The sequence below is a fragment of the Tympanuchus pallidicinctus genome, unplaced genomic scaffold (assembly GCF_026119805.1).
Source record: "Tympanuchus pallidicinctus isolate F22 unplaced genomic scaffold, pur_lepc_1.0 scaffold3, whole genome shotgun sequence".
NCBI classification, from domain to species: domain Eukaryota; kingdom Metazoa; phylum Chordata; class Aves; order Galliformes; family Phasianidae; genus Tympanuchus; species Tympanuchus pallidicinctus.
The window spans coordinates 98,699,265-98,724,615 of NW_026294747.1; the positions used below are offsets into that span (position 1 = coordinate 98,699,265).

The window sequence follows — 25,351 nt, forward strand, 5'->3', positions numbered from 1 at the left end:
AGACAAAGTACTGCTTTACTGAAGCAGTAAAGCTGCTCACTTTTCACAGACACAAACTTTCTCAGTTTTGTGCAGAAAACAGACACATACTGAGGTTACTTGGAAAGGGCAATTCCTCTATGAATGAGAATCCTAATCTGAAAAGTGAAATCACCTCCAGCTGGTGTGGTAAACTGATAAAACTCAAATATAATTAAAATAGATAAAACCAGATAAAACACTGGGATCCATTGGTTGGAAGGTATTCTATAGGAAATAAGAAAAGCAGCAAACAACTTCTAGGGTGTTCTCCCTTAAAACAGTGTCAGGCTGTTATACTACAGTAAATGCTATGTGTTTGGTTCCTCCAAGAACCAAAGCCTGTAAAACGAACCACTAAGTCATTTATTCAACTTGTGCGTGTGTATGTGATGCACATGATGAAAAATATATTGGAGCAAGTAATTGGGAGACATCAACAGTTTTGAAATCACACATTCTGCTCAGCATAATCCAGCAGCACTGGAAAAAAACCACCCCCCTCCACATTCATTGTGGTACAAATGTTTTTGCAGACTCACAGTAAACTAGAAAACAACTTCAGATGATAAATAATGCTCTTATTGTCTACAATTTGCTTTTTTTTAACTGAGGAAGTATCGTTCATTTATGTGGCCTAAAATATATATTAAACAATTACACTTCTAATTCTACTACTGTTGGAAAACTTGTCCCACAGCTAGGAAGAGCATCCCACCGGAATGCACTGTAATGATCAGTACTGAAAAAACTAATCGTAACTGCAGCCAACTGCAGTCCAAGTTTTTGAATAACAATCCTTGACCTCTGAAACACAGTATACTGACAGCATTTTAAAATACAAGTAGGCATAATATGGCAGTATTTTCCTCTAAAACACTAAATTTGCAATTTCTTATCACCTTTAAAGCTTTTGTGTAGATTTATAAAATCGAACTGGAAGACAGAACTAAATAGATATAACTATAAAATAGTTCCTTAAGGACATACCTGGATTTTATGTTCAAAACAATATCTATTTCCTGGCTTGGAACTTCCAATTGGTGAAGGAGTTTAATTATGTAGTTAAAATGTTCATACTCAAGAAACATACCAGCATCAACAAGCTGTAGTTTCAAATCGAGAGGAAAAGTAAGCAAACAAAAAAAGAAAGTCATCATGTTCATCATGTTAATTATCTCCACACGCAGGCCAGTATGAATGGGAAGAACATGTTACAGTGAATCTCAGTCAAGAACTAAGGGATAAATGGAAGTCTACACTAAAATTCAGCTAGCTACAATTTTACTTTTTAACAATATTACTGAAAGAATATTTAAGACATATCTTTCTATTTTAAAACAGGCAAAGTATTTCCAAAATTCCTACGAATAGTAGAACAATCAAGCTCATACCTTACAAAAGGTACTGATCAGTGTAGGAACAGCATCTCTTATATTCAAAGAAGCCACACATTCAAAAACTCTCAGAAGAACTTCTAAAGCTGGCTAATTTTTTTTTTTTTAAGAAAAAAAAAAAAAGCTCAATTAGTTTTATGATTTTATATCTTGTTCAACTAGAAAGGCAGCAATTATTCAAACAGAAACTTCTGATTCTTTTTTCTCCAAGAATTGAGTACTAAATGAACATATTACAAGAAGTTCTGTAGCATTCCTTAAAAAAAAGAAAGAAAAAGAAAAAAAAAGAAAACCCCCTAAATGGAGAAAATGTGGGTAAAAGATTTCCAAAGTATTTCAAGGCCACTTACTAGTGTATTAATCTGTGCAGTTACATTCAACATCTGGAATAATTCTTGCAACAAACATTTGTTGAGCAAACAAATGAGAAGATCATTCAGCACTTGAAAATCAAAATTCTCACCACGGGCAACTTCTCTGTAATACCTGACAAATATTTGGACTGAAAAAAGCAATTAAAATGGTTTTATTTTGGGACAACTAATGCTACTTAAGCAAATTATTTCCTAAATCTTTAAATGCAGTGTAACAACTCTTACTGATCCAGGATACTGCGGCACGGGGATATGTAGAAATATATAGGTTCAAGGAATGTACCATGGTAACATCACTAAGAACAAAGTGACTATTCTGAAATACCTCATGGCACTGAGCTGAACTCCCTAAGTCCTGTAAGGATTCAAAAAAGCTTAGCTGACTTAGAGCAGCAGAAAAATGCACAAAATGAGGCTAAACGTGGCAGCACACCAAGGCAGTGAGACTCTTCCAGATGCTCTAGGAAGTGAAGTGCAGTGATGCCATGGTAGATGATCTTGGCAGCCGTTCCAGAGCCAGTTATAATAGATGTGTGCTGTAGCCCCTGAGAACTCAAGTTCTGCATTATCAAGTATCTGCATTACAGCACTACTTCATCAAAGGAACACAGGACACAGCAGAATCATACGTTCACATCAGATATACTACACCCCCTCTACACTTCCAAAACTTAAGTACAAATAGAATGACTGCTCAGGCTAAAATCAAGTCTTTTTTGACTGAACTCAAAAGTTCACACTGATGTGAATCAACTCTTCTCTCTAAAATGTGAAAACTGGAATTGTTTGGACATACAGCACTGCGAAAGGACTAAACTAAAGTTGTTTGGATGCTATAACAGCACTTCTCTTAAAATAGCTTAATTCTAAAGTTCCTGGATTTGTAACGTTTAGTCGAGATGTTGCTGAAAAGTGCCTTAACAAAATCCTGGTTGTTACACCTTGCCCCAGTTACTCATGTCTATTCTCAAGCCTAGTGCCATTCCGACTGAGTTCATTTCCTGGGTAAAACAGATTTGTAACAATATCCTCAGATAACTGCATACCTAAATACTCATCCTTAATGTGAAAGCAGAACATGAAAACAGATATGTTCCTCTAAAATGACAATTTTATTCACTGTTGAAATAAATGTCACCTGTTTTTCTCCCAAGTCTCTCTATTTAACTTGCTTTAAATAAGCTACGTATCAGATACACATAAAAAGCTACCTGCAAGTAGCTGCTACCATACCTGCACGTTTCAGAAGGCCTGATTCATTGATACTAATGTATGTCTTAAGTATTGCCATGCAGATCTAGAAAAAAATTAAAAAAAACTAACATTAAATATGACGTCAGTTTATGCCAAACGAATGAACTACCCAGAAGCATGAGCTCTATAAGGAAGAAACCTTTACACTGCTTTTAATTATTTAAAATACTGATAAAAGCTGCAAGAAGGTAACTGGGTCAAAGGAAAGCAAATCAAGCAGAAAAATAACGTAGACAAAATGTTTGGGAAAGGAGCTGCTAGGACCACAACTGCACGCATGTGTGGGCATACACTCAGCAAAGAAAAATATAATTTGAAAATATACTTTCTTTGCAATTAGTAAAATGTGGCACGCTCAACAAACAGAATGGGAAGCAATGAATTGGAAGTGAAAATATGAGAAACAAAAATTCTATAAATGTACTGACCACCACAAAGACTCACTCATAACGACACACAAAGAAACAAGCTGGAAATTCAGTTATCATTTCACCCTGGACCCACTTATTTTAGAAATCCTACACTCATGTTTTATTTCGTACTGGAACACTCACGTCTTAACATTGTAAGCTGCTTCAAAAATACATTAACCTCAGGTTTGGGATATTTACACATTTTGCTGCAGATGAAAAAGGAAAGACCACTGAGATTAAACCCACAGTTCTGAATCAGAAAACAAAACACAGCAACACCTCTTCGGATACCCTTTGTCACTTGTGGAACATCCACAATCTTTCCACCAAACAATTTAAAATTGGTCTTATATTTAATACTACTTTGTGAAATAATGAAAAATCTAGTTTCTCCCTTCCAGATTTGTAAACAGGTTATCATAGAATTGAGCTGTGCATATATCTAAAGGTAACTTTGAGATGAGGCAGGACTCACTCATTGAGTTTGTAACAGTGAATGAATTATCACAAAAGCAGGAGGTACTGGCTTCTGGCAAAGACACCTTTCTTGTTTCAAATAACCATTAACCTTTTCAGATCAAGTTACATGAAAATTGTACATTAAAAACATTGATTATAATATTACTTTTATTTTGAAAAACATCATAACGTTGCTGAATTGGTCTAAGAGATCCCTTCTGCTCTGTCACTCTGCAATGGGCTAACCCATTTAATCCAAATCTACAATCCCAAGTGGCCAAGGACACTTCCAAAACAAACTTGAGCACATGCTTACAGTATGTAAATCAATCTCCTTTCTTCAGGAATCTCTTATCCTTCTCCTCCTTTGGACTGACACCCAAAAAAAGCCAAGATTGCATCTGCAGCTTTGAATGTTGCAATTATTAGTGAAATTGCTTGGAAAATCCAGTTGTAGTATGATTTAATCATGGGACACAACACACTGCACGTGCAAAGGAAACAGACTGTGTACTTCATTTAGAGATTCTAGAGGGCTTCAGCTAATGGTTTTGATTTAAAGGTATTACTGAATGCACAGAAAATGGGAGAATCCTGAGTTTTTGAAACTTGAATTTTGAGTTAATTATAATAAATTTAGAATGAATATTCATGAAACTAGAAAGAGATGATTTTCGTTTTCAAAAAGTAACGCAGATCACACTATGCTACCACTGGTCACCTACTGCAGATCACACTATTCTGTCACCTACCACTTGATCCAGAAATCATTTAACATGACAATTTAATAAAAACCTTAATAAAATGGTTGTGTATCTTTTATAAGCAGCTGACTGCCCAGTAAAACAGCTCTACTGCAGTCACAGGGAGGTGCTTAAATTACAAGAATGAGCACAAAAACCCATGACATCTTTCAGCATCTCCCAGTGTGCACTCTGATGTTTATTAAGAGAGAAAATCCCATGCTGCAGCACTGCTCTTGTTAAGAGATTCATTTCTTACAGACTATGAGCATCTCTGAAATGCACAGTCCATATTAACTGTGGCTGAAGATCACCAACAGGACTAAAAATTATTTGACATTGGTTATAGTTGGTAATAATTGATCTGCACCAAATAAGTCTCTTTATTTAAGAAGCCAGATTAAAATGCATCAGCCAGCTGTAATGCTTTGTTAGGATGAAATTCCCTGCTCCTCATCAGCTATCTAGACACTGCAATCTATGATCTGTTGCTGCAGATCTGCAGGTGGAGCAGGGGCTGTTCTCATGCTAATAAAAAGACAGAAGCCCTGGTCATCATGGCAGTTGCTGCTTCCCACAGCCTGATACGCACATGCTCTCGCTGCACTTCCTTGCAGGTACAGTTGGGGTTCAATCCTACGTGTGCACACTCTCAGAGAAGATTCACTCCATCTTTCTTTGTGCAGCATCAGACTCTAAATACTGTGCAGTGTGTTGCCCTCCGTGTCTCAGTGACACAAATTTTCAACCATTATGTCCCTATGGATAAGAACACCATCTTCCTCCTGCCCAAGCCTCCGTGAAAGGTTCTAATTGTGCCCAGAAAGCAGCAACCACTCTCCAGCTTAATTTGAGGCCTCTGAATGTAAAGATAAACCCATTGGTTTATTGGTCAGGCTCTCAAAAAAAGATTTTTCATGTTTTAGATCAGCCAATCCAGGGGGTCTAGAGGATCTACAGTCTCAATGGTCAAAAGTATCACAGCAGGATGTGACATGCATCTACTTTACTTGCAGACAAAAGTTTAACCTCTTTCATGCAACCAAGGGGAATAAAACATGAGAAGTTCCAGCACCTTGAAGGAAATGGATTTAAAAAAAAAAAAAAAAAAAGGATGCTGGGCACCTTTTACCTCCAAATACTAAAGCTTTTTTCCTGCAGTAAGTGGTAATAAAGGATACACCCACATTGCAAAACAGCAGATGTCTGATACAAGAAGAGGAGATATTTCCCTGTATTAGTAACTCATTATTTTAATCAATTAGTTTTGCATTCCTACATTAAAAAAAAAACACAAAACATGGCCTTAAATGGATGACAACACTGCCGCTTACAACAAGCAAAATCAGCACTAACAACTCATACTTTTGCCATTTTAACTTCAATGTCAAAAACATTCGTTGTCACTATTAATACATTTATTTTAAATTGCAATGAGATGCCTTTGCATACAGGCAGAAGTTTTTTGTTTTCTTTTTAAATACAGCAACCCCACGTAACTTTCTGAAAATGCCTACAACTTCTGAAGCTCTTAAGAGCTGGAAAGACACTGATGCTGAGAAACACCTGGAAATCTCAACAGAAGACTAATGTTATTCTATGTCAAACAATGCTCCAACGGCACGTGCACTTATGAGACATCTGAAACAATAGATTACTTAGTTTTGTATGGCATTTCAAGTACGAAGTGATCAGGATTTTTCAGTCTTATTTCCTATAGCTGCTGAATAGACAGAACAAAACTAAAAAACTCAAAAGACAGCTATTCTTGGAAGGCCAGCCATGCCTAAACCTAGTTAAAGCCATCACCTTACCTCTGCAGAGTATTTAAAGAAGCCTTGATAGTCTTGTTTACTTTGCCTAATGCAAAAGAAATTTAACTGTGAAATGGAAGGCAGCTTTATTTAAACAAATAAAACCTGTAATTTGCAGAACTCTTTGAGCTCAAGAGTACACGGATTTTCAAAACAAAGGATGTTTTCAAGAATTAAACCCCTGTTTTGTTGTCAATTAGGACTGTAAAGAGTACTAAATCCTAGCAAGTTAGGCGTTAAGTCGTCAACACTTAATGAAAATGAAGGAACTTTCACTGTTGGGAAAGACAGCTTTCTTCAAAAATTCGGGTAACAATCACTGCTGCAAACTTAATTCTAACCATGCAGACTAGTGTTCTGCTTAATGGATCATGAACAGGTTTATTTCCCCTAAATTTGATGAGATGACTTCTTTGTTGCTGCTTTACCAGTCCTCCTTTTATGTACTTTGGTGCCACCATGAGGTGTGCAGCCAATTATCATTTTAAACAGACCTATTTAAAAAACCTCCAAAACAAAACGAAACGAAAATATACTTCCAGACTATCAAGAAAGGCAGGTTATGTTTGCTGGGCAGAAATTGAGGTGCGCTGCACCACAACTAAACTCATATTTAATAGCTCAACACAAATATTATTGTTCTGTAGCACATACATAAAGAACATACAGAAGCATACATAAAGAACATACAGCACATACAGAAGCACTACAAACCATGACAATTCATACAAATTAGCTGAAAATCACTGATATCCACTGTTTCCTGCCAAAGACATTTCACAACTGAGACAAAAAGAAAACATTTCACGATGAATTATTCTCAAATGATCCTAGCATTTTTAAGCTGTCATGTAAGTTTTTTTCCAAGAGGTTGCAAAGCATTAGGAAAAAAAAAAACAAAACCCAACACAAAAAATCAGCTTTTCTCAAGACATAAAAAGGAAAAACACTGAAATTGGAAATAACACCAAACTGCACTCACTTATTTTAGAAGTTCTGATACAGTAAGTTTAAGATTTTAGAATAGCATTTGCCTCAATCAGGTTCAATGCTTATTACATTATTTTTCACATTTGCATTCTTTAATTTCTTGCTTACTGACACTCAAGATAAAACTGTAACTCACACCAATTAGATGCTAGGTAAGAAATAGTCTTGTGAGATCAGCTAAGGACAAGTTTAGGTATCTGTCCTTGTTTAGTTGTTTTAGTATTTTATTTCCTTCTAAATGACTTATATAACCACCTAAGTCTCAGCCAATTCCAAAATCTCATTACATGACAGCACAATTAGTTTGCCTTCCACAGTTCTTGGAAGCAGCACAGACTCAATTTATCGTTGAAGGGTTTGAAAACACAGCTACTTTTGCTCACCACCATAAAAGTAATATTGTTTGCAAGTGGAAAAACTGCTGCTCTGATTGTGAATCAGACGTGCACCTGCTTCACAAAGTTTGCAGAAAGTAATATATCACAGGTAGCTTTTGATTTTAAGAACATACACAAAGTCTGGGTTTGCTTGCAGGTCTCATCATGATGTCTGCATGGAAATGTCTCACAATCTTCCCACTTACTACTCTATACTGGCATGCCCTAATATCTGCTCTTTTGTTGATGTCTGTACTCTTCAAAAATCTGCAAGTTCAAAGCTATACCATTTAAAAAAAGGAACAAACCATAAAACATCTTCAAAAGGTCTTCTGAACATCATTTGACCCATCAGTCTCTGACATTTAATCTCTCTCAAAATATAAACAAGGACAGGAGATGCTGATTTGCATTAAAACCAGTTGCAATCTATTTCTTTCTTCACTAAATCTTCTTACCTTTTCATGCCCTGGTTTAGGAACATGCCAAAACCAACATTTTGATCTTTCACAGCCACGTAAAGTCACAAAATAAAATCTGCAGTATCTACGGGGCAGGTTAATCATCTCCAGGAGCTGCTGGACTGAATGGGAAGCCTAAAAACAAAACAAAATTAAAACAAGCAGAAAAAAAGCAGCTTTTTTTTTTTTTTTTCCAAAGCATGCATGTCCATTTTTTGGAGATTTTCAGAGTATCTAGGTACGAGAAGAATAAAAACAACAAAATATTGCATGGCTCTGGGGAACTGTCTGAGAATTCTGGGTAGGTAAAATTCCTTTATCCTTTCCAGCACCCAGCAAAATGGATGATGCAGTCTCTCCTAAAAATATGAAACTTTCTCAGCTTTTCAGTTCTACAAAAACAGTAAAACAAAGAGCATTATTCATGTTTTGTTTAAGCTGGAAACAGAATTCAACAAAGGTTCACTGTGAACATGTCTCATCATCACTGACTTGGTTCCCAGAAATTCTATTTATTCATTTTTAACATTTTAGAGGACTAGAAACGTAAATATACATAGGTCAATAATTTCTTACTACATAAAGAGAGAACTGTCTCAATATTCATACTGAATTTACTGCCAAAGTACCAAAATTCATTAAGGATTCAGCAACTCACTTTTATATTTTTGTCAGTCTTCCCTGTCTCAGAATCTCCGTAAGTTTGCAGGGGCAGTGAAAGACTTCTTCCTGAGAATCTATCATCTAGAAATTAGGATAAGGACAATAAATGGATCATGTAATAAAATGAGTCATCGTGAAACCACTCTCATGTATCTTATTTCCCTTTGTATTTAGGAATCCTTCCAGTCACAGGCGTGATTAATGAAAATTTGATTAATACAATCTAAAAACCAGCAATCTAACTTAAGAGATTTCTTAATTATCCTGATATGAAGTAAACAATCTTCAAGAGAAAGGACTAGAGGTTAAACTTCTGAATTAAAATCTTCACTACTTTGTGCGAGGTTTCTTATCTTAAGAAAGATGAGAAAAGAAATTGAATCAAAATATCCAGAAGTTCCAATCTCAAAAGGAAAAAACCAAACAAACCTTTAGCAGTGATCCTTGCACTGCCGCATCACCAACAAGATTTTTTTTCCAGAACTGAAATAAAATCTTTGATAACCTACATGTTTTAAGTGCTACAATGTGAAGCTCAAGTCCAGTGGAAGTTACTGGTTTCTTAACCGTGAAACTTGGGTTTAGATCCTTAATTATTGCTGATGCTGGAGCTTTCTTCTTCTGAAGAATGACCAATCTTGCAATATTAATGGAAGACACGAGTTCAAATTCTTCAATTTCATATTTAAATAGAAGGATGAGCTTTCGAATGCCTTCCTTCCTGGGGTGCCCATCTGGCCTCTTTAAAGAACTGGGCATTCAAAAGGCAGGGTGCTCAGTGCTTTCCAAAAAACTACAGTTTAAATAAAGAACATCCAATAAACAGTCATGTTCCAGTGGAGATTTGCACTCTTGATCTGTGCATCATTCTAGACAGACAGGACAGTCATAGGATGGGAAGCATACATATAACAGAACAATTAATTACAGAAATGTTAAGTACTGTCATAGCAGCAGTGATAGGGAATTTAGGAAAGGAAAGATTTAGCCACAGAAAGAACATTGAGAAAACAGTCGGCTCTACCAACTGCAGAAATAAAATGCCCCTGAGAACTTTTAACTCAGAAGTTTCCTCCCACAATTCTAGCTGTCACACAACAATGGAATCATCAAAGTTGGAAAAATGACCTATGAGATCATCCAGTTAAATCATGAGTTCACCCCCACTATGCCTACTAAACCATGTCCCTCACTGCCACATCTACACACTTCCTGAAAACCTCCAGTGATGGCGACTCTTTCGCTTCCCCAGGCAGCCTGTTTCAATGCAATACCACTCTTTCCAAGAAGAAGTTTTTCCCAATGATCAGCCCAACAAGCCTGTCCCCACTGCCTGGAGTTTCTGGCCAGATCCTTGGAACAGTCTGCACTCTCTCTTCCCACCACATCAAATTAACAGGGAGCAGATCTTAAAGAGTTGATCCTGCCTTCATCGTTCAAACAAACAAGAAAAACCCACAAAAAACCTGTTTTACTCTTTCCTGGCACAGATGCTCTTGCTTTGGCAGTTTTTTTGACCAATGCTAAGGAAGCTACAGAAGAACTCTTCAGAAGATTTATACACTTTTAAAGCCAAAGCCACAAGCAAGTTTAAACCACTGTACTCTACAGACATATTTCAGTCTGTAATTTCATATTTACAGACATATAGTTGCTTCTTAGAGCATTTATGTTTCTTGCACTTCCTAAAAATACTGGTAAGAAGATAAAATCACTCTAAAAGCTCAGGCTGGCAGTATAATCTGAAATTAAACAAGAATGTCTGACACCAATCTCAATTCTAAAAATCCAGATTTATAAATATCCATATTAACCAATAATTCTGAAAACATAACATCCCAAAACAGGTGCTGCAAAGGAACAAAATGCATATCTGTCCATAAATAGTCCTGTTTTCCTTCATCCTGTGTGCCAAATAAAACTATATGTTTATGTAAGGCTAAACATCACAGTTCTCATGTGCAGAGAAAAGAGAAGGAAACCATGACTACAGCTGCACTGAATTATGATTTCTCTATTAGCAGAAACACTTCAGTGGTACACTGCCCCAGTCATGAAATATACTAGGTCAAAATTAAATGCTGCTTATTGATTCTAGATCATTTCCTTGATCCAATTTAGTAAATGCTTCACAAACATTTGACTTGGCAGAAACAAGAAATTTTTGATCGTTGGCAAGGTGGGCAAACTCCTTTGCCAAGAAGTGCTGACAGATAGTAATCAATCAAGAAAACCTGTTGTCACATTCTCTGACCATAAATAAAGAAAAATAAGTTACTTGCTAATAACATGGTTCATACACAATCTGTCAAAATCCTAAGAATGCAGACATTACTGTTCAATTAAAGTATTTGAAGACTATAAATAGCAAGATAAAATGATTGATATCTGACCCTACCAAATAAGAAAATGGTTAAAAAATCCCAAACAAGAAACAAGTGAACAACTCAATAAACAAAAAATCAGTCTATCATGAGAGCTTACATTTATGCTTCCAGATGCACAATTAACAAAAAACGACTTTGGAAACTGAAAAAAAAAAATCCTTACAATTTTGTAGGTAAGTAACACACATCAAAATAAATTTTGGAGCTTTTCTCAATAGAGCACACAGTACCATTCTTCCAGGGTTTCTGCACCATACTTTCACTGAGGTCGCTCACGTTCGGGGCATGCAATGGCAATTCTGAGAGCAGTTCACAGCTCACAAGATCTCTGTATTTACAGTCACTGTTGAGCATTAAAAAACAAATATAGCCAAATTACAAAAGGTGCTTCTTCCATATCATAAACAAATATAAGGAGGTATTAAGTGCATAAAAAATGACAATTTCTCCAGGAATTGAAGTGACACTAAAAAATTCACAGTAAAGTTGAATGGCTGGCAGTCCCAACAACTTTACTTTCATTACTCCCACAGCTTGGTCCAACCTCATTATAGTATCAGCTGAGATTATTCTGTTCTGGAGTGTAATTACATAAAATTCTGTGAGTAGGAAGGGCACACATGAATCACTTTTTTTTTTTCTTCTCACTTAGCTGACAGGAAGTTTGAGATGATTTCTGCCACCTTTGAAGAAGCTCTACTTTTCAGTAGTCTGTTACATATAATATCTGACAAAGAAGTAATCCACAGAACATTTGAACAGCCAACCATTTTCTTTCCTAATAATTGACTGTTTTCAAAGAACTCAAAACCTATTCTGCCTTTATTCCCAAACATTTATATCCTAGGTAATTAGATTTCGAAGATGTTTTGTTTTCCAAAATAAGGTACAAATATTGCTAGCAAAATGCTTAATGATCTCTTTCTTATCTGTAAATAAAGCCATAGAAAAAAAAAAGCTCTGTAATCAGATTTCTCCCCCTTCAGTTAATAATTTAGGCTAAGTACAAATGACACCACATCATGCTTGCTGTCTGGAGAAAGAAACTGACTTGCTGTTTTCTGTGAGGGTCACACTCCATTTATTTAGTAGCTCTTAGCCAGGGTAACTCAAACTGTTCCTGATCTGCACAGTTTTTAATACAGTTTTCAGGAAAAATGCTAATGTGGATGACAATAAATTGCATCCACCACGCCCAAATTCCTCAATAGCAATCTTTCTTTCAGTCAGCACAGACTATTATTCCCCACCAGAGGGAAAACAAGGTGCGTGCACCTAGCGGCCCAGGATTTTGCAATCACCACATAAAATGTTTTTTAGCATATCTCTGTCATGCCAGCCTTAGAGCTGATAAAACAGGATTTTAACAGCAGCCCACCTTCAGGATAGCAGTCTCAGCTCTTTTTAATCTTGACATCAAACTACACATAATTTTGCCAAGAACTCTAAACTGTATAGCTGTACAATCTGTTTGCTTACTGAACTGAAGTCACCATTAGAAGCAGAGTTTGTTAACGAGGAGTAACAACTGTGTTTTCTTCTAGATGAAATTTTGCAATGGTAATGTTTTCCAGTAAAACTAGAGAAAACAGTTTTACTCCCAATGAAGGATTAAACGTCCCTTCTCTAAGTACAGAGTGTTGTGTTTCAACTATGACAGCACATCTCAGCTCTAATGCTCTGTTAAGGAATTACTGTGGTATCCCTTGCACAAACTTTTTTATCCAGCATAATCTACTTTTTCTGTAGCACAAAGAGCCATATATGCTATAAAGGAAATCTGAAACACTTAAACAGAAGGAGGAGCTTGGAGCTTCCAGCTCATTAATGAATAGATGCAGCATTTTCCATTTAATGCACTCTGTGACAGACTTCAGTCACAGAAATGTGAGTGGTGCTGGAAAAAAGCAATACTCTATGCTAAAGTTCTTTGACTACTTGCGAAAATTACTCTGAAATGTCTATGATTCCATTTCTCTTTTGATTACCGGAATATTCCATAATTTAAGTATAACTTTGATATTTTTTCTACAAAGTCATCTTCTGCTTCATTTTTTTCCACTGACACTGAATGGAGGTTGCAACTGAAGGATTCTGAATTGTACATATGCAAGTCATACATACAGTAAATGGTGTAAGCACCACTTGAAGCTGATATAACAGTTAAGCACATGCTTAACTCCACATGCCATATTTTTAAGTGTCTTTTCCATTCAGGTATTTGTCAGCCTGAATTTGAATGAAATCTTTAAATCCTCTCATGAATTCTGTCAAGTTCAAAGAGATATAGAAATGAAAGTGTTATTTTTATTGAATTCTAGCAAGTACTATTGTGGCTGAAGATATATCCATCTCATATGCACTCATACAGAGATGCCAGAACAAGTGAGACTCTGGCATAAAGGGAATAAATTTAGGCAGCTGCTGGAGGACGAAATATCTTCTGTTGTCCTGTTAGGCTTTAACTAGAATACTGATATAAACTTGTAGTTAGCACACAGAAATTATATTATTTCACTTTTATTTTCTTACATAACAGAAAACATTAATTAAAATGACGACAGTGTACTGGTAAAAATATCACATTCCATTTGTAGAGTGATTAGGGAACATCATGTTACCTTAAGGACACAGTACATGTACCTTTTTCCAGCTTCGCTTTTTTCTCTTGGTTCCACAGCAGCCACTCCATCTGCAAACTTGAACTGTGAAGATATTTAAAATAAACCTTTATGGTTTGAGTTTGGTTAAGTCTGAGGTTTGGAAAATACCTACAGCTAATCTCACAGCACTGAAAAACAAAATACTGGGATCCTGACTTTATAAAGCCTTAACACTATGAAGTAGCCCATCTTTGGAGTGGCCTGGCAGAACTGCAACAAGTACTTCTTAATCAATAACCTGTACCATTTGACAGCCCTTTGTATCCTTTCTAAGAGTAGGGGAAAAAAGAGTGCTGTTCACTTTATGAATCAGACTTTATGAGTGCCAACTCCATTTGCTGAAGGAAACATTTATATTCCTCTTTTAAACATCGATTTTACCAAGGAAATCAATTCTTTATTGTTTGATTACCTCACTTGTGCACTTACCAATCTTCAGCCATCTGTACTTTGCAGTTTAACTTACCCAGTTAAGACCATTACCCACTCCAGAAGTAGTGGAAAATGACAGACACTATCAGCACCTGTGTCTGAGCGGCAGTGAAATGCAAATTTTAATCCATTATCAAATAAGTAAATACCATAAAACTTCAGCAACTCTTAAAAAAATCCTAGGCAGCTTATCTAGAAAAAGTAGGTGATAGAAGGTAGAAAGGTTAAATAACGTCACTGAGCATGAAAATTGCTTAACGCTCCCGCAGATTGCCAGGAAATCAGTAAGTGAATGTCATGGAAGGTTTGCCCCAGTAATCAACCACAGAACACTTCTGAGATGCAGGATGGCTGCGTAGCTCCCCAGCTTTCAAACACCACCCCGTTCTTCCAAGACTGTGTGGTGAGAAATATTTGGCAACAGCTTTTATGGTATGTCACTTACGCACAGAAGTGTCTGTGTGTCCATTGGAACAGTCCCTTCCAAACAGAATTACTGTAAAAACTGAGATGACAACATGTTGTTTCATATCAAATTTGATGACAGGTTATTAATGACAGGTTAAGAAAATTAAGTTCCATCAAGCAAAAATGTAAATGTCAATAGCACGTAGTAATCGTAACACTCTGAAAATAATATTCCTTTCATTACAGGAATCTAAAAGCGTTGATGAAACAGCATCAGCAATAACAACCGCCCAAATACACGGATTTCTTAAACTGTCCAGTGACAAAGCATAATTTCTCAGTACCTTTTCATCTAGTTCAAAACTCTTTAGAAGTTCATCCAGTTCTGTTAGTTGTCCATCTTCAAAAGAGTCCTCAGTAAAACTTCGCCTAGGACTGTTTCCACTGGAGGAATTGTGGGTTTTAATATCTGAAGCTGAGAATGCACAAACACATCGTCTGCTTCCCATACTATAACCTAGACAAAATTTCTTCTCCTACGTATTTTAAAAACTTAATACAATGACATTTAAGAACCTGTAGGACACTGTAAATGCAAAATTTGTATGTAAAATTATTCCACTTAGAGCATGAGCCCTGTCAAATAAATATTAAACTGAATCTGCAATTAAAATTCCAACCGGGCTGTAGGCTGTACGTTCTACAGTAGTAACTGCAGAATAATATAACCAGAATAACAGGTTTATTTATATCACACTTAATGCAGTATTTTAAAAATAAACTCAGTTAAGATTTATTGTTAGAGAACTGCCCAAGATATATATAGCAATTTGCTAAGCAAATAATGACTTAAGTCTTTACTGGAGAAAGGGATAAGTTAATTGTAATGACACAATGCAACTCGGCAGTAAATACAGGCAGCTATCAAAAACTCAAAATTCATGTAAGGAGTATTCAATGCCAGGAAATGTCAGAACCTTCTGTAAGCGCTGCAGGAAATGAAAGGAACAACTGACTACAGTTTTCTAAAGCAGCTCTTTACACACAATAGAAGAGCTTTCCATTAGAAAAAAATTCTTTGTTTCATTGGATCACCGTCACCAGTCTGTATCATCACTGATACACATCAGCAAGAAGACAGTGTACATAACATTTACACTTGAAAGACAAAGATGACTGACGTCATCCAGATTGCTCAACCCTAACTGCAGTATTTGTTGCCATTCATACACTGTGAAGCCACTCAGACAACCAGCCATGACATCCCTGTGTAACACAATGAACCAATGAAGTAAAATGTATTTCCAAATGAACACGTAAGTTGCCAGTGATAACCACTATCAGTCATCTTTTTTCGTTCTGTACAGGTCATTTGTCTTTTAAGAAGTCATACATCTAGCATAGGTTGATATGAATGAGGGTACTTAAGTGCGCGACGAAATGCTACATTAATCAGACCTGGGAAGCAGGAGCTGCTTAATCTATTTCTTTGTTTTCAGCACAAGACGACTTAAAATTTTTTGGCTTCTAATTTTACTCGACTATGATGTAAAACAACAATTAGTTTAAACAAACACAGAAGTTACTGAATAGCACAGGACCTGCTTCCAGGTTTGGTTTCCATCACCTTAATTCTGCAGATGCCACCATACGTACCCTATTTACAAGATAAGAGGTCTCTAGCTGTAGACTTGCTCCCTACTTCTCCTCAGAGGTGTTGGTGTCTGAGCTCTTACCCCTCATTACCTTTCATTTTTCCCTTTTAATCACAGAGATGTTAAATCTTTTCTCCTCTCACTATTCCCAAGGAGAAATTCACTCCTTTTTCTCCAGGATACTACTTCTACCCAAACTTACTCCTTCAACACGAACTTAACACACTAATATGAAAACACTCAGTGTCCTACTACTGTCTAATCAACTAACAGAAATTTTTGGTTAATAAGCAAGGCATGTCAAAAGAGTACAATCAACAGACAGGAATCACAGAAAACGATGTTCTTGAAAGAGATTCGTATCATGTATATGCGTTTCATATAATTGGGAAATCACTGTTACAATAAAAGATGTTATTAGCTGACACACTCTCATTTTATATGGAAAGTATAAATCCTAGGTTTTCCCCCTGAATATCTTCGTCGTTACTTTCTCCTTGATTTCACGTTCAAAAACTTCTAAAAACGCTTACCTTTTAGCATCAAATCCCATGAATTTTCAGCATCATTCAACTTTCCAGATTCTTGTACATTAATGTCTCTGTTTTGAACAAAAGGTATACTTAACATTCTCATCTTGCAAAACAGAATTAATCTAACTAGTTCTGTACAATTAAAGTTCTCACTAACGCTTTTAGCTACGGACAGATCCTTACTTACAACACACCACGCTCATTAGAGTGTTCTTAAATCTCTTTTGGCTGTTCTATGCTTATTCCCATAAAAGTACATGTAAATACAGTAAGAAAAGCTAAGACATTTTTTCAAATCCCAAATCTAAAATCTCATCACCTCCTTTCACCTTTGCTTAAAGTATTGAAAAAGGGAATCTCCTCTATACAGTACATTATTGAAAGAGCGTACTAACAAACCAATTCATGAGCTTGAAATAAAGAAATGTCATTTGTAGTAATTTTACATTCAAGATATTTTGCATAACAATGAATCCTAAAGGCAGCAAGAAAAACTTCTGTTTGCAGAAAGATACTTCGCTCACTTATTTTAAAGAATAGTTGGAAAAAAGAATGGCAATTTGCAAGAACCTATGAAAACAACACTTCCCCAGTATGTGCAACTTTGAACTATGCAACACTGAGGTACAAATACCTACATAGGTCTACAAAAATTACTAAGAAGGAGATTTTAATTATGCCCCACAGTAAGTCTGCAGAGATAGGAGGGATTCTTCTCAGAATCAGGTTCTCTGTAAGCTTTTTCCTTTCTCTCCCACGCATTTATTAGAAACGCAGAGGTTGAGTGATTTTGCTTATAACAACTATTCTTCTTTCAAATCGCAGTGCAGATAGTTTCAGAAAGCTATCACCATCACAAACTTTTTTTTTTTTTTTTTTTTTTAAATGGAAAATATATAACAGAGTCAAGAGCCTGAAATCTTCATGTTCAGGTCAGAAGGCATTTCCAAATCTTTACCAAATTTTGCTGTGTAGTGTGGAACATTTACGAGAGCCACATTGTAAGATCTTGTCAAGAAGGTGCCTCCATCACATACAGCACGTTGCATCTATCACCAGCTTGAGAAATCTAAGAGCACTGACAGAACCTTAAGAAATCATTGCATTTTAGAGTTCTGGAAATGAGGACAGACTCGGTAGTCAGAGTTTGAGTAGTGAATGCAGCATGATCTTGCATGCTGCTGCTGATTAAATTTAAACAAATCTCCTTACAGCACAAGCTGTGCTAACCAGCATAGCTCAGTTTGCTACTCTGCATTTGAAAAAGGATTAAATTTTGGGAGTTTTACTTGAAAGGAGGAAAGTAAGAAGCAGAAGTGTCCTAAAAGCAAGAAAGGGTACTGATGCTCTGTCAGAGGTAGTTGCCTTGTTCCCAAAGGGAATACTCATACTAACAAATTTACTATGACACAGCCTAACTACTTCTTAAGAAGTTGGATGCTCCTACTAAAGACATATCATCTGAATACTGCTCTTCACAGGTTTGCTTAAGCAGAAGTATTTTTATATTAAAAAAAGAAGCTTAATATTCTCATGTCTAGAAAACTGGTTGGCACACTGATTTCCTTGCTCTCTCTTGTGAGCTTAGTGACAGGAAAAGGATAAGAAGTGCAGAGACACATAGAAAAAAACAAATGCAGTTATTAGATGGTGCAACATTGGAAAAAGTTAAATTAGCGTTTAAAATAAAGATAACCTAAAGCTACCCAGAAAGCAGAGATCAATAAAAACCCCTAATTTTCAGATGAAATTCTTGTGTAGTTCCTACCTAAAGAATTTAATCTTGAAACTCCTTCATCAAAGAAAAGTATCGGAGCTTAGAGAGAAAACAAGACTACAGAGTTGATGAGTTAATCACAGAATGGAATCGTAGAACGGTTTGGGTTGGAAGGGACCTTAAATATCATCTAGCTCCAACCCCCTGCTATGGGCAGGGACACCTCCCTCTAGGCCAGGCTGCTCACAGCCCCAACCAGCCTGGTCTTGAATGCTTCCAGGGAGGAGGTATCCACAAACTCTATTCCGGTGTCTCACCACCCTCACAGTAGAGAATTTCTTCCTGATACCTATATTTATCCTCTTCAGTCAAATGCTATTTCCCCTTGTCCTGTTGTTACATACCTTTATAGAAAACCTCTCCCTAGCTTTCCTGTAGGCTCCTTCACATACTGGAAGGCCTATCTCACAAAGCACTGTGGCTTGATTTATAAAAGCTTGTTACCCCACCCCCATGACTTTTATTATCACTTCAAAATCCAGAAAAACACAAATGCCTACAAATGCATATTAGACACTTGGTCAATGAAGGATCACTCATAACTGTAACACGTCAGCCAAATTACACATTTGAGAATTATTCACATGTGTGATTGTAGAAGAGAAGTGTGGATAGAGAAACTGAGAATGGAACGCTACTGTGGAGACAGTTGCTTACTCATACAGACTCAGTAAAAGAATATGCTACACCTAGAAAAAAGAGAAATACTGTACAAATTTACATGTAAAATCTACTCTCAAAGGGATACTGCTTAAGTCAGATACTCAAAAATAATTAGTTATTAAGACAATTATCATTAATAATCAGCTTTGTTTATATTTCATATTTCATTTCATCTATACCAATGCTTGAGGATTAGGTATTCCTTCCATTCAGAGTTTATCCTAGTTCTTTAAAACAAACCAAAACCAAACCAGAAAAATTTATTTTCACTCAGAAAACTACTGTACCACAATCAAGCTTTGACACTTAGGAAGCCTGACAACTACAACCAAAGTGTATCAATACGAGGTTAAAGTACTTAGCATTATTGTCATAAAGCAGAACAATAAGCATACCTAAAATTACCATTTACTGAATGACTGTTTTCTGAAGTAACAGCACACTCGGGATATTGCTTTTCCTCTTTAATGAAGATGCTAGAACAGCATGCCTTTGCAGGACAATTTTCACTGTCTGTGACTGTAAACTCCTCTTCACCACTGGTTCCAAAAAGATCAGGGTCATCCTGGATCACATCAATGACAAGAACATCTTTGTTGTAAGCTTCAAGAACATCTGGAAACTTTTCACTTTTGTGTTGTGGAAGACTGACTTTTGATGTGCCGTCATCATGTATTTCTAATGCAACACGGTGGTCAGCTGCACCCCCTGAATGACAGGAAACCTCTGATTTCCATACAAAATCAGTACCACAGAAATCAGATGAAGATGATTTTATCTGTCTCTCAAGAGGACATGGGTATAAAAAGACAGGATCAGGGAGTGTGGACATCTCATCTGAAAGCTTTTCAGAGCCATTGTGCCGAAAGTCCTTACTGTTGACCTCATCAGCTTCTTTCTTCGTGGAAGCTGTACATACAGCATCACTTACAACAGGAAGAGGCTGCTGCTTCACCTTCATCAAGGTAGTCTTCTCATCTCTTTTCTGACTTCCTGAAACACTAGTGCTATCAAGCTCTGGTAGACTACAGGTTTTACTCTCAAATGAACTGACAGGTTCCAATGTCCCAGGTTCAGGTTTGTTTCTGTGTAAAGGTATTTTGAAATTTGTCAGGTTTCTGGTGTTTAGTACTGTTGTTTGTTCTAATGCAGAAAGCATCTGGTTCACAACTGCTGCTTTATGGTCTAAGTTGACTCTGCTTCGTTTTCCTTTAGACGCACTATTCTGGTCTGCCACAGACAGGTTTCTCTTTGTTTCAGTTCCTTTATCTTTAGCACTTGTAAAATTTGAGCTTGCTTTATTTTCTTGCATATCATCAGGGTTAAAAGACACAGCACTTTTAACCATATTAACTGGTGATTCCACATTTTCATTGCTCATTCTACAAGTCTCATAAATACCCACAGAAGAGGGTTCTGAGATTTCAACTGAAGTTAGACAGTCAGCACTTAGATCCGTTATTTTATGTGCAGGTTCTTTGTTAACTTCTGCCAACGATGTATGCAAAACCAACTGTCTCAAATTCCCTGTCACAGAACTGTTTCCTATAGTTTTGACACTGCTTTCATCAGAGGGCTCTGCAAAGACTGGACTTAAAATTATTTTTCCTTCTGAGACAGACCAACGACTTTCAGGGACCCATCCAGAAGTCCTGGCACAAGATTCAATAGGCCAAACATGTATGCCAGTCATAGGTATTGCTCTTTGACAGGTAAACTGCTGCAAATTCTTCTTAACTTTATTTAATTTTTCATCCATCATGCTGTTGTGATGATTAGAAACATTACGGGCATGAGTTAGTGCTCTCGGGCTACCTGAAATAGGAGAATAGCACTGTGATGCCACAGTGTTTGCATCTTCTCTTTCTGCTACTGTCGACAGATCAGATGTCTTCTCACAGCCATCTCCAAATGCAAGTAATTTAGTACTCTTCTTTCTCCTATTCTTTCTACTCTTTTGTGCTTCACAAGTATTGCTTTCTGTACGCAGATGAGATGCACAATCACACAGAGCTGTTTCTTTATTATTTAGTCCTAAGGTTGCAGAGGAGTCTGAAGAGGCAACTGCAGCTTCTGCTGGTAACTCACACTTACTGCATTCATTACTGACATTTGGGAAAACAGTCTGCATGGCTGACATCTCAGTGATTTTCATCTTTTTTCTACTCATTCTAACAGCATTACATTTTTTTTCACTTGAGAACTTACTGTTTTTACTCTGGTTGCACAAAAAATGCCCTTTATGCTGAGCTTTTGCTTCTTTATTAAACACTAACCTATCTTTTATGAGTGATCTCTCATTTTGCATTCTATTAGTGCTGCAATTTATATCACTCTGTTCTTTATCACCAGGACTACTGGAATTCCTCTCATCCTGGGCTTTATGGAAGCATCCTCTTACATTAAAGGTGCTGATACCTCCATTCACTGAAGATTTTACCAATGTATCGATGCAACTACAGGCCTCCAATCTTACAAATGGATTCTTTATTGTTACATCAAGCAAGTTATTACAGTTGTTCAGGCTGTTTCCACTATTCTCTGTATCAGCATGTTCTGCATTTATCACTTTTTCAGCTGCAGTTAGGCTAAGATTCTGCAAGCATGTGATAGAATCAGTTCTGGGTTTCCTTTTTTTAAGTTGTACACCAAACTTTTTAGCTTCAGGATGACACAGAAAAATATTGCTTTGTGTCCCACTTAATGCATCAACTGCAGGAGATTCCAAGAACTGAGATTCCTTTTCGCAGGGATTTTCTGATCTCATTAGATTTGCCATACACTTCTTCACAGCTTGTACACCTGAGTTTTGTTTATTTTTTTTCTGCTTTTTCTTTGCTGCACAGAAACAAAGCAATCTTATTAAAGAGCATGCTAAGGGAAAAAAACAACAACCTTATTGCAGAATTGTACAAAAAGAACAAAAAACAGTCAAGGTTAGTAAAGAGCATAGCACTGCATAAGGCAAAAACATTTCAGTTGCATTTCACCATTTTTTTTTCTTTAAGTAAGCACTGTTAGCAGCCTTAAAAGTATCAAATTATGTTGTCTTCAGAAAACTACAGATAAACAACAGAACCTGACCATGTTGAAAGGTCAATGGAAGCTGTATATTTAAAATGGGTGGAAACCAATTACAGCAAGTCTGCCAAGAAAATGCTTATGGCATTTGCACAATCAGCCTTACAAATCTTTTGTTTACACAGTACATTCTCTGTAATAGAAAAGCTTATAAACATAATAATACAACTATTTATTTCAGATACATAGTCTGATTAAATGCTTAAGATTGTCCCAGATCCAAGAAAATTCCAGGACTTGCAATTTTGTAAAATACTTTTTACTTGAGAGCAAATACAGATTCTGTAAACCGTAAATGCAAAAATACGAAGAATTAACTTGAGAACATATTAGTAAAATTTTATTAAGACCTCAATTTTCAAAATAAAACAATTTTAATATCTCATTTTTTCAGGATACAGTATCTAGATTAATTATTTATTAGTAACCTACAGCAAATGTTTGTCATTTGAATATACTCATTTTTAAAACAGAAAGAATGTCTTACAGATAATTGTCCTGAAAAAAGGAGATTTTTTAAAAACCCTATACCAGAACTGTTCAGCTGATATCATCCTCTTAATATCACAAAATAAAATCTAAAATGCTTACTCAGGGCCTGCTGCTCCTGATACCTCTTACTTCCCCTATTCACCCCCGGGAAACATGGTCTACTCTCTTTTGGGCTAAATGACCACTTTTCTACTTCAAAAAAAGCTTTCCCCCTTCCTAAAGTCCCTATCTCAAGAAGTGTAGAGATAAGAGCTAAATGACTGGCGACATGTTAACAGGCTCTTTAAGACAGGATACACACCACTCTTTCCTGCCTGCATGACTTTGTCCCTCAAAGTCACTTCCACCTGCAGAAATAAAATTATCTCCTATTTTTAGTTTCTAATGAGGTCTTACTGAGCACCATCCCTTGTCCTGAAAGCCCAAATTCTAGACCTGTACTTCTACAATGGGGGACAAATGCTTACCACATTCCTGCTTGCTATCTGCTCCTTTCTGAAGGTCTGAACTCAGCTGATGTTCTCGGATGCAACACTTGAACTGCTCTCCTCCAATCTCTGATTGTTCTTGGCCACTTAAGCCCTGCACACACAGCAATGGCAATGAGTCTTCCTCTGTCAGACTTGCAGAGTTTTCCTTGGACTCCACACACTGTGTGTACAGCTCTAACAGGGCAGGTCCTGGCCCTTGTAGTTCTGATTTCACCAAAGACTGCCTGCCTTTCTTTGTCAAGTCTCTCTTTTCTCCCTTCTTTGGCTTTTTCAGCCTTTCTAAGGAACACCCATCCACACTCTCTGGGTTACCTACCACTTCCTGAGGTTTTGGTTCAGACAAGAAAGACTCCTCAGTCCCCAAACTCTTAAGACCTGGGATTTGCAGATTCAGTATCATTAAAGAGGCAGTGCCTTTCATTTCAGTGCTACACGCACCCTTTCTAGGCTGCAGCACCTCAGGTTCTGACAAACAGGAAACAACACTGTGCCCCTCTGTCCTCTCAAGGTCCTCCTCCAAGGCTGGGATTTGCAATTTCAATTCCATATAGGAATGCTTGCGTTTTTTTCCTGAGGGTTGCGTATTCTCCTGGAAACCAGAGAGGTTTGGTCTTTCTGGGCTGCCTGACAATGTCTTCCGCAAGTCAGTTCCTAAGCAAACCAACTGCTGACCTTGTCCTGTCTCTTTGCCTACAGTCTTTTCCAAACACGCTCCCGCCACTATGGCTGCTTGCCCACCTTCACATACAGCACTGTCTGATACCTGCAGAGCAGAATCATTCTTCCTTTCAGAAGACACCCTACTCTGTATCCCCTTGCTTTTCTTACCACCTGGCCTCTGCCTGCTCTTGGCTTGCTCCTTCTGCACAGACAGAAGAAAAGTCAACTGCTCAGAGGAATCTACAGAGAGTGCAGCAGGTAGGGAACGTGAAGGTGAGGGCTGCTCGGATTCCCTCTCTGGCGCCAGCTGAGGACTCAGCTCGACTATCACCTGCTTCCCTAGCTCACACCCCACCTCCGCAGCCCGGAGAGCAAGCAGTGTCTCAGCCCCGACCACCTTCCCAGATCTTAACTGCGGCATTGTGGGGGGCACCACCAAGCCCTGCAAACCCCACACACCTGCGCACCTCTACCAGCACGCTGCCTAGCCCGGGCCCTGAGAAGTACAGGCCCGAGCAGGAAGGGAGCACAACCTTCTCCTGCCGCAGCAGAGCCCGGCCCGAGAGAAGCACAGCCTGCGAGCCCACAGCCACCAGCCAGTTCCCCCCCCACGCCTCCCTGCTGCCTCACAGACAAACAGCGCCACCGGCTCTGCCGCCTCCCACCCCCTCCCCGCACTGCGGGCTCCTCGCCACTTCTCAGTTCACTGCTCCGGCTCTCAAGGCCCAGCGCCTCCTGCCAGCGACGAGCAGCTCACGGAGTACAGCGGGCTCCAGCCACGCCGCGTCGCGTCATGGCGGCCCGGGCGGCGTGAGGGAGGCTCCGCCGCGCCCCTGCCAGGCCCGGCGAGGCCGTAGGAGCGTGGGAAGGCGGCCGCGTGCCTTCGCCGGGCGGGAGCTGGGGCAGGGCAGGGGCTGATGTGCCTCTGAAACACCAGGTGGCTGCAAACGCCAAAGTCGTCCAGACCTGAATGGAAAAAAAAAACAAACAGATATCCCAACTCTTTTAACGAGGGGGGTGCACTTGGTTGCGTACTGGCAGTTTACATAGGCTTTGTATTTCAAATGAGGCGTTTTGGGACAAAGTAGATGAAATAGTCAGACTATATAGTCAGAAAACAGACAAAATTGACTTTTAGGCTTCAAA

The 25,351-nt window shown here is 37.8% G+C and overlaps 1 protein-coding gene across 1 annotated transcript in view; it reads right to left on the reverse strand.

Annotated features, from left to right (window-relative positions):
• Positions 1-25,142, reverse strand: part of TOPAZ1 (testis and ovary specific TOPAZ 1) — a 43,478-nt gene extending 18,336 nt beyond the window's left edge. The window contains exons 1-12 of the mRNA XM_052695887.1: positions 23,522-25,142; positions 19,877-22,319; positions 17,042-17,109; positions 15,198-15,328; positions 13,994-14,055; positions 11,581-11,693; positions 8,959-9,044; positions 8,298-8,435; positions 3,023-3,086; positions 1,766-1,917; positions 1,413-1,505; positions 1,009-1,124 (exon numbers count right to left, since the gene is read on the reverse strand). Coding sequence (XP_052551847.1) covers positions 1,009-1,124; positions 1,413-1,505; positions 1,766-1,917; positions 3,023-3,086; positions 8,298-8,435; positions 8,959-9,044; positions 11,581-11,693; positions 13,994-14,055; positions 15,198-15,328; positions 17,042-17,109; positions 19,877-22,319; positions 23,522-24,626 — 4,571 coding nt within the window. The 5' untranslated portion in view covers positions 24,627-25,142. The remainder of the gene's footprint in view (positions 1-1,008; positions 1,125-1,412; positions 1,506-1,765; positions 1,918-3,022; positions 3,087-8,297; positions 8,436-8,958; positions 9,045-11,580; positions 11,694-13,993; positions 14,056-15,197; positions 15,329-17,041; positions 17,110-19,876; positions 22,320-23,521) is intronic.
• Positions 25,143-25,351: the final 209 nt, after the last annotated feature.